At 47.3% G+C, this 9,807-nt stretch overlaps 1 protein-coding gene across 1 annotated transcript in view; it reads right to left on the bottom strand.

Moving 5' to 3' along the window:
* Window positions 1-365: 365 nt before the first annotated feature.
* WSCD1 (WSC domain containing 1) overlaps window positions 366-9,807 on the bottom strand; it is a 22,389-nt gene continuing 12,947 nt past the window's right edge. Inside the window, exons 5-8 of the mRNA XM_010159996.1 lie at window positions 5,355-5,520; window positions 3,786-3,950; window positions 2,806-3,006; window positions 366-921 (exon numbers count right to left, since the gene is read on the bottom strand). Of these exons, the coding sequence (XP_010158298.1) occupies window positions 569-921; window positions 2,806-3,006; window positions 3,786-3,950; window positions 5,355-5,520 (885 nt within the window). The 3' untranslated portion in view covers window positions 366-568. The remainder of the gene's footprint in view (window positions 922-2,805; window positions 3,007-3,785; window positions 3,951-5,354; window positions 5,521-9,807) is intronic.

The following is a 9,807-nucleotide window of genomic DNA, read 5'->3' as shown; positions in this document are numbered from 1 at the left end:
CACCCACCGCTGCTTTTCTCCCCTGCACTTCCGACAGTGCTGCCGCAAGGTGACCTGGCCAGCAAACCCAGGAGAAGGAAGCTAGAGAGCCACACTGAATAGAAAGCAACTGATTTTCTGAAATTCTCAAATTTAAATTATTAATCAGTGTTGAGTTCTTTTATTTTTTCCCCGCTCCCCCTTTACGCACGTCTATTTCCAACACAGCTGCTGTGAAAACCCCAGCAGCCCCGGCAGGTCTGTGGCAGCAGCGGGGTGAGGATACCTGCTGCAGAAGCAGGGGTGCTCCGCTGCGAAGTTCCGAGCCGTTTGTGCAGGGAAGGGCGCACGCAGGTAGACACTAATAGCTTTTTTCCGTGGTTTATAACCCAAATTCCATCCTTCATTGCTTGCCTTCTGGAGCACTTAGTGCCCTGAAAAACACCCAAGAGTGGAGAGAATATGCACTGCTCAGCAGACTCCACGAGTCTCTTTGCTTTAAGTGCTATAAAGTTCCAGTCTTTTTTTTTTTTTTTTTTTAAGAAAAAAATTGGTTTGTTTTTAAGCAGAGCAGAGTGCTACCAGGCTATCATCTTGGCACGTACTCTCTGGGCAGCCCTGTGAAGTTTCTTCCCCTCAGGGCTTCATCCACTGTCAGGATGTATCTGTTGATAAGAGCTTTCATTTCCTGGGTGAATGGTTCAAAATCCTTTTGCTTAGCACCAGACCGCTTGAAATTCCCATCCCTGTTGTTCTCCACGCAGAGCAGTCTGTCCTCTGTCACTGTCATGTTCAGGAACTCCACCATTTCCCGCAGCTTGGGGATGAGGCTCTGCTTCAGGTCCTCGTAGTGGACAACGAGCAGACGCTTCCCATACTTCAGCCAGTCCAGGACGTGGGAGGCCCACCAGGAAGCATAGCTGTTCACAAACTCGGGCCACTCTAAATGATCAGAAAACCAGGAAAATGAGACAATGTCAGCAGCATTTCAACAGTTTTCCAAGTGTTATTCTGAGCAATACGAGTGGAGCTGTGGGCATGGCCTGATGCTGCCGGAGAAGCACAGTGTGGCCAGCTGCTGGGGTACGGCAGCTCGGATTTACAGCCGCCGGCATGGAGAGAGATGCTGCTTGACCCTGCTGCCCCCCCAGTCATCTGGGCTGTGCAGGCTTTGTGGTTCCTAACAGAGCTGGGGTTGTCCCGGAGCTGCCCCGGAGGCCCCAGGGGATGGACGGGCACACCAGCGGCCAAGTGGGCAGAGCCACGACTTTGCATTTTCACCTTCTCTGTGGGAGTTGAGCTGCTCGTGCAGGCAGCCCCGCGCAGGGGCTGGGAGGGATCAAACTCCCCAGGGGAAGTGTTTGACTGAAAGCTGGTGAAGGTGTATGAGCAGGGAGGGCAGCGGGTCCTGCTGGGATGGTGGCCTAAGCAATGCTCTGCCATGTAATTCAAGCAGATTCTGTTACTTCTGTGGTTTTCCTACCCTTCTACTTCCATTTCAAATGTAGACTGAGAGACAGGTTTATTTTTTAATATATATGTAAACAAATAATAATATATTAACCTTTTCATTATGTAAATGCAGCATCAAGTTGCTGATCTTGGCTGGGGCTCAAGGTGTTCTTATTTTCCAAATCTGTCAAATAACCTATCTTCCTGCATCCTTACCAGCCTGCTTCTGGGGAAGCTGGCTAAAGAAACAGGATTAATAGGGAAGATTTTTCTGTTCCTGCCTCATGAGAGGGGTTTAGTGACACCTGTGAGGATCACAGGGGCAAAATTTACTGAATTCTCTTCCCACCTTTGACTTGGGCATTAATGACGCCTCAATCTCTTATTTGCTGTCTGTGATAATTTAATTTTCCAAGGGTCAGGATAGTCCTTGTTAAAGCTTTTGGGCTGGACAAAGAGCATTTGTGGCTGAAATATAACTATTTGTAGTTTGCAGTACAGGAAAGCCGTTCCCTCCAGACGACTTCTCTCTTCTAAGGGCTATTTTGTCTGTTTTTTGATGAATAGGTTTTGAGTTGTGACTGATGAAAAGTGATACATGAACTTGGGAAAGAAATACGCTGTGACAGAGGACACTTCTCCCAGCCCCCCACAGCCCCGTGCTGTGTGGTTTGCCATGCCACAGCTGTAATGCCTAAAATACGCAGGAGGAGAAACGCAAGCCGAGTCTCTCCTCTGCCGCAGAGTCTGAATGCAGCAGTGAATTCAGTGGGGAAACTAGTCACGCCATCCAGCTTGCCAGTCAAATGCAGGAAGCGTGGCAGGCATCTTCTGAAGTCTTTTCCTGTGTTCAAGGAACACTGACTCTCAAGTCCCCTTATTGCCGTTATCCTTATTTATCTGCAGTGCATAGCACCTGTGCAGCGCTGTAAAATTTCCTTCAGGAAATGTCATGCTCCATTGAATCCTCCAAATCTTAAATTAGATTTCTCATGGCTATTACATGCTGCAGGGGCAAATTTCCTTCACCTCGCGCAGCTTGGCAAACGGCCTGTATGCAGGGGTGTTGTATCTGGACATGTTTTCTGTGCCAAACAGTAGGACGGCAGCGAGGTTGCAGCACGCCTGTGGCCGCAGCACTGGTGCTGCACTACCCTCTCCATGGTGGTGGGCGCGTGGCGAGACCACAGCCACTCCCGAAGTGCAGGTCGGGGTGCTCTGGGAGCATCTCAGCTGCAGCGGGACTCGAGTCCCACTGACCTCGTTGGCAGTGCTCACTCCGGGCCCAGTGTGCTCCCCCCTTCCCAGCATGCTGAGGGTTTCAAGCGCAGTCCAAAGCGGCAGCGGGCATCCCCAGCCCGTGCCGGGCGTTACCTTTGCTCTTCCAATTGCGGTCGGTGGCGTACCCCAGGTGCCCGGCGTATTTCCTGTTGAACTCCGCCATCAGCGACTTGTATGGGTTCCTTATCAACAGGATCGCAGAGTCAAACATCTCAATCTCTGTCTTGCCGCTTTCGTGTGTTTTAACACAGATGGTCCTTCTACTTCTCCAGTGGTCTTTTTCTCCTTTAAAACCTGTTTTACAAGGGAGAATTGTTGGCTCTTTCACTTGGTTATATCTCTGTGCCTTTTCAAACCCTAAATCAACTGAAACTGTTGTGAAAAGTACCAGTCAGTTAAACCCATCGCCCAGGACCTGGGACAGGGGCTGATTCTTGGCGTGCCCCTGACCTGCAAGGCTTACTGGCTTTATTTGGTTGGGAAACGTGTTCCTGTGTACTTCTCCACACCTGCTGTAGGCAGCACTCTCTCCCTGGCTGGAGCCCATCTGCTGGGAGCCAGGCTTCCCTCTGCTGGGGAGGACTTCATCAGCACCTCGCTACAAAAGGGCCAGTGCTTGATGCTAAATATCGTGCCCCCTCAGGATACTCGGGGCATATTCCTTGCAGAATAATTAGTAACATTTAAAACCTCAACCCCTGTGTTTTGTATATTACTGAAGAGTTTTACCCTCAGGATTCAGTAAACTTTTTTAGCCAAGTGGTCCTTTGAACCAGTCTTTTAGACGGGAGCTGTGCATGTGCATAGCAGCACCAATACAGGTGATGTGCAAATTTTGCAAATTGAGAGCCTGGCTGCGAAAGCAGATGCCTGTCAGGCTCAGCACGCTGCTGGAGCAGTCCCTGCTCTCGTCTGAACCACGTGAGACTGCTCGTTCCAGGCAGGTGTTTAAATTTTACCAAACATGCTGACAGTGACAGCATTTGCTGGCTCCAAGCAGGATGCCAGAGTGAAAAAATAAAGCTTCGTGCCTGGGAAGGGCCTTGTGTGTCCCATCCTCCTGGGTATGGTACCTTTGTTGTAGAGGGCTCCATCAAAGTAATAGCTCCCCGTGTAGTATCCCGTGGCATGCTCTATCAAATGGCGAGCCCACGTGTTCCCAGCCCCAGGGAAGCTCGACAAAGCGACGAACACTTTGGATTTGGTGGCTAAGAACTTCCTGTCCGTGCAGCGGGTGTCTGCAAGTACAGAAGATGTTTCATTGTTAGCATAGTGGCTTTTTAATAATTCTACTGACAGCTCTCGACTACAGGGTTTACTGCTTCTTTCTTCTCTCTCATGAATATAGGGTATCAATTTGAGTCCAGTGGCGAGCCAGCTACTTCCCAAAATTAATTCAGCCATAAGACGCCAGAGAGATTATCCTCGGAAGAGGTTCTTGCTGGTTTTGCGTTAGGCAATGCTTTTTTGATAGAGCTGCAGCAAGCCATTGTACTTGCCAGCAAGTTGTGATAAAAGCCCCTTGATGCCCGTTTGTTAATGACTATTTGCCTGGCAGGTTGGCTCTTCAATGAAACCCTGAATGTGCCATTACACCCAGAAATCACAAGTTTTATAGCACAGGGGAAACCCCTCCTACTGAAAGGAGCTGGCGTTCAGTTAAACCTTTGGGCTGTCATTCCTCCCCAGAGGGCCCAAGGCAGGGACGAGCCCACGTTGCGTTAATCTCCCGTGGGGGCTAGATGCCTGCTTGCCATACATGTTCTCATAAACCCAAACCTTATTCCTTAACATGCCAATAAAAGCAAGGATAGGATGAGAACCAATCTTGACCCTCTGTGATGATTCAAGAAGCCAGGAAATCAGTTAAATACTGCTCTCTTCATTCTTCAAAGCAGCCTCTAGATGAAGCCATGGCTAGAAAATGCCAGCGCAGTCCAGAGGGGGCTGTTTTCTGCTACTGCTGATCGACACAAATGTGGAAAGTACTAGCAATTTCATGAAAGCAAGCCTTCTTCATGCATGATCTTTTTATGTGCTTGTGTCTGCAGTCTGCCTCTGAACTGGGAGATGGAGGTGGGGAAAAAAGGGTGTTGGGTTAGAGGCAGCCCAGCACCCATCTAGAAAAGCAGTTCATTTGTTTAATTTTAAGCTTGTGAGAAGTTTCACAGAACTTGGTGAAAATCACTGGATGGAAAAAGTTGTCTGTGCACCTAAATGGTGTACTGTATTGGAGCTTTACTCTCCTTTATTTTCCAGATTTGAAACATGTATGCAGATGAATATTTTAGAGGAAGAGCAAAATTAGAGTCTGCAGAGCTGCCTCGGCTGCATAACACGGGTCTGGGTGTGTATGGAACAAGCAGGAGAGGAACCAGAGTGTGGGGTGCTCATCCCTGGGCTGCATGGCTTGGCGTGTCCCTCCCTGGGGGCGGCTGTGCTGCTTAATGCAGAATGGAAAGCTGCATGTGCACATGCATGATTGCAAGGGGATTTAGGTAAGGGGAGTTTCCCAAACTGATGCCTGCGTTGTGATACCAACCACTGTGGCTAAGACTGCTGTAAGCTGGATCACTTTTACTCAGGGCAGAAGGGGCGCAGGGGTGGGCCTGGCCCTGGCACAACAAGGCTGGAGCTCGTACCTTGCACTGGTGTCTGATAGACCAGGCAGTATTTTCCCTCGCCGGCGCTGCTGGCGTTGTGCATCCCGCTGCAGAGCAGCCCGTCAGCGCCGTCGTGCAGCGAGAAGCGCCCGGTGGGGTAGCCGCAGTAGCACTCCCGCCCTCGGATGACTGCCAAGGGAAACTCCTACGTAAGAGAGGAAAATAGATCAGTGCATAAATGCCACGGCATCAACAGCCTGCGGGGAATGCTGCTGCTATACAAAGAAAAATAAATCTTCACAAGGCCACTGTCAAGATCAAAGCAGCGTTTGATATATCACTGTAAAGCTTGTGCTTCTCATACTACTACTGTCTTTCATACGGCAATTTCTTCAAAATTTGTTTTCAGACACAAGCCTTGTAAAGCTTGAAAATTCACAACATTCTGGGGTTTATTGTTCATAAAAATAATTTTACAATATTCCTGCAGTACCTAGTATATAATCCCAACTGCAAAACATCAGTGTGGGGAAAAAAGGCTCCTATTTACCCCCAAAATGTGCACTTTGAATTGGATCATCTTTTAAACTTCCATCTATAGTTCCCCAAACCAAGGAGTCAGCTGTTACAAGATAGGCCTTATTCAGTTGATTTTTATCTGAGTTTGTATAAAGGAAACTTGCTCTTAAAGAATTTAAGGCAAGAAGGAAATTTAGACCCACTAACTGCTGCAGTCGTGTTCCAAAACAGAAGGAAAAAAGTCAAGCCACACAGCAAGTGTGCACCTTAGTGTGACTTCTTCACAGTTTGCACAAAATAAATGTGCATAGAGAGGCTGATAGAGCGTTTGAGAGCCACTGTCTGTATTTTTTGAAAAACCATCTAGAAATACGATACCCAGTAATTTTTGGCACCTGTATTCGGAGGGACTGGGCTGATGGGGAACGTGGGGCTGCAGCAGGAAAGGCAGAGGGGGGCTGCGGTGCCAAAGCGCAGCCGTAGCGGGTGGTGGGAGTGAGCTGAGGGCACGCACGGCTCAGCCTGCCGAAGCACGCAGGGTCAGCTCAGCTGGGACCTGGGCTCTGTCTTCAGGGACACTTCTTGCTTTACGTTACCTTGCTTCTAGCTAAGGAAATCTTGCATGAAACCCAGACTGACCGCTGCAAATGACAGGAGTCTCAGCAGAGGGTAAGATGTGCAACTGCAAGGAAGTCAGAGCTAGTGTTCATTGCAAGGAAACAACTCCTAAGTAAGATTTTTGGATGTAAGCAATTTCTTTTCAATGGATTTGATGAAAAGTAATTCAGGTTTTGTGTACCAGTCTTAGCCAAAACAGGCAATAGGCTGCAAAGCAGCGTCATTGTGTGGTAGCAGAGCGGTGTGGCTGGGATGTTGTGCTAATATTGATGAGAATTAAGAAATTAGCAGTTGCATATGTGCCCAACAGGAAAAGCACACTTACTACTTCGCTGAAACTGGCCCTAACATTCAGTCTTTCCCCTCCTTACCAGGAGGACTGGGGTGGTTTTTCCCTGGGTTTCCAAAGTCTCTGGTCGGCTCGCTCAGCAGTGTGGGGGTGCAAGGAGGGTCTTCGCAGCCACAGAACGGCTGAAGGAAGCTCAAGGGTTGTTTGAGCGCAGAGCATTCAGTTCCACCTATTCCATATCAACACTTTTTGCCTTTTAAAAGTCTTTTGGAGTCTGGGGGTGCGTGACAGAACTGCTGAACAGCTTATCTCTTGCTCTTCCCCACGTGTTCATCCTCTGATAAGGAGTCAAATACAACACATGTGCCATCTGTGCCCAAACAGCCAACATTTGCTTAGCGAATGAGATATGACATTGTCAAAAACTATTTACAGATTTGATCCAAGGGCAAAACACTTCTGTTTCTGCCTGCAAACAGAAATTTTCCCTTAACAATGAAGCAGTGTTTCTCAGTTTGAGAAATCAATGTGTCCCAGCCCCTCAAACACAGCCTAGAATAAAAATGTACCTTGTCCCTCATGCCAAGTGGCACCTGCAAGCAACTGACTTGTCTAGAAGGCTGGAGGTTTTGTGAAGGAACCTAGGAAAATGCTTCTCCGTACTAGGTGTGTGCAGAAGCACTGGTCCGCAGGGCGCTGTTCGCAGCCGCGCTGCCTGCGCGTCACGGTGACGCGGGACCAGGGTTCCGGAGGCAGGCGGCGGGGCTGACCCATGCTGGAGCAGCCTGCCCGCGGTTGGAGGAAGGGGAGAGACGGGGAGTGGGCTTCACAAGTGAAAGCTTCCAAGTTTCTGTGATGGCAGCACACGCGGTGAAAGCAGCAGGACAGCAGTTGTGGGAATGGCACCAGGATACACGGCGTCGGTGCAAAGCGCTGTAATCAGCTGGCTGATTATTTGGACTGTACCTGATGCAGCACACAAAGTGACCACAAAGTAACGTATTCAGTCTTGCGTCCCCATCAGCATTTCATCAAAATCGCAAGCCATCCGCTTTGCTCCCCTGCGTCTCTAAGTCCCAAGCTGTAGTCACGGCTTTAAGCAACCCCGTAGCTTTAGAGCGCAGGACTAGTCCTCAAGCTCAGCGCGCACCAACCTGCGATGCTTCGGTTAAACACGAGTGCACCGCCAGAGAAACCTGCAGGTCTCTGCGTACGTGTTTTTCTGGGTTGATCTTTAGAGTGTGCACCTGACAGGCTCAGGTGCCCATCCTGCAAGCTGTAATTAATGACAGTTGATGTCAATGGAACTATTTACGTAAGAATTCGTTAGATGAAACCTGAACAGATAGTTTGCTGTAAGGAGAGCATTCATTCTCCAACAGCAACACAGATGATGTGATGGTTCAATCACTGAATGTGTTTTATTAGATTGTATCCAAATTAAGAATTATGAGTACGTTAAAAATACACTTATCTGGGTCTAGTTTGATTACTCTGCTGAATTCCTTTTGTTCCCAACTTCCTATATGAACTCTGCTATCTGACACAGATACATTTTTTTTCCTCAATCTACCAGAAAGAGTAAGAGGTGGGGGGCTAATCATGGAAGGAAATTTGTCTCCCAAGTAAAAACAATGGGTTTGGTTTATTTTTAAATGGGCACATTCATTTGGCAACAAATTTCAAAGCCATTCTTCGAATTTTCATTGAACTGGATATTCTAAGAGTGAAGAATAAATACCATAAAGCCAATCACATCCTTGTTTTACACCATGATCTGTTGAGGCCAGGGGACAATTCCTCAGTGCACTGTTCTACCAGTGACCCTGACTTCAAATACTCTCCTCTCGCTGCAGCAATAAAAGTCAGCGAGGCTGTGGTTCTCTGTGCCAGTTGAGGTTCTGGCCTAAGTATCTTTGTTCTAAAAAAAAAAAAAAAAAATCCAAATGAAGCTATGGAAACACTCTGTATGAATTCTACAATGGGATTTGGGTCAAAATCCTGGGAGTCTTTTGTTTATGGGTAAATAATGTTCTGTAGCTACCTCTGGAATCCAAAATAGCAGGTCTGTTTTTGACATTGCATGATTGCCGTATTCTGTATATTGCTGTGCAAAGAAAAGAAAAAGCACCTGAGAGCTTGCAGCGTTCAAGTGTGCGAACTTGCTGGCATGACTTTTGGATGCATTGAGATACTGGGGTTCTCTCCTCAGGACTTAGTGTTCTTCCAGGTTTTATTCCTATCATCATATATAACTGCACATAGCAGCTGAGTGGAAAAAGGACTGTTTATTTTAAAATATAAATTCAAATGGAGACTCTTCATTTAGTATGCAAGTTAGCTTATAAAAGAGCATATATGAAAATTACGGTTCCTTGCCAAGGGACCTAGAACAGAAACACATTTGTGGATCTGTGTTATGGGGTGATAATGGGTTGCTGTTAAGCCATGTCATCAGTGTTAATTAAGAAAGAAATTGGTAATTAAGGGTATTTAGCAGGTTTCATCTGAAATTGTTACTTCAAATTCATATTTCAAATGCTTCCAAGAGCTGGAGCTACCATTTCAGCTGTGCAAAGCAATTTGCAAGGCTAACAAATATATACAGTATGCCTCAAATTGCTTTTCTTCTAAGTCCCAAGGAGTAAAAGACATATTCATGTGTCTAAGTGTCCAACTAGATCCTTTTAAAAGCCAACTAGATTTTTCAGGATACATAGAAATTGGTGGGATAATTCCTTTCAGCATAACAGGCTGGATTAAAATGGCAGTGCCTTCCTGATTTCGGGAGGGTTAAGTATTGGCATGAAAGTTGTCCATTTTACTTTGAAAGGAAAAGATCTGAAGTTGGGACAAATACTTGTAGTGCCATAATAGGACTTGGTTTGGTATCTAGAGTTAAAGCGCAGATCGGTGTGTAACTGGACTTGTGGAGATGCGATTCCGGCGTAAGTGGAGGGAGACATTACCAGTCCTTTTGGTGCCTAACAGTCACTTTCCAAAGGGCAGCATGGGTCCTAGCAGAGCTAAGGGAGGGGGGAAAACAATGAGCTGGTTGTTACCTGC

Source organism: Eurypyga helias, unplaced genomic scaffold (assembly GCF_000690775.1).
Source record: "Eurypyga helias isolate BGI_N326 unplaced genomic scaffold, ASM69077v1 scaffold1331, whole genome shotgun sequence".
Lineage (NCBI taxonomy): Eukaryota > Metazoa > Chordata > Aves > Eurypygiformes > Eurypygidae > Eurypyga > Eurypyga helias.
The sequence above is the reverse complement of the archived record's forward strand: the minus strand, read 5'-3'. Positions and strand labels throughout refer to the sequence as shown.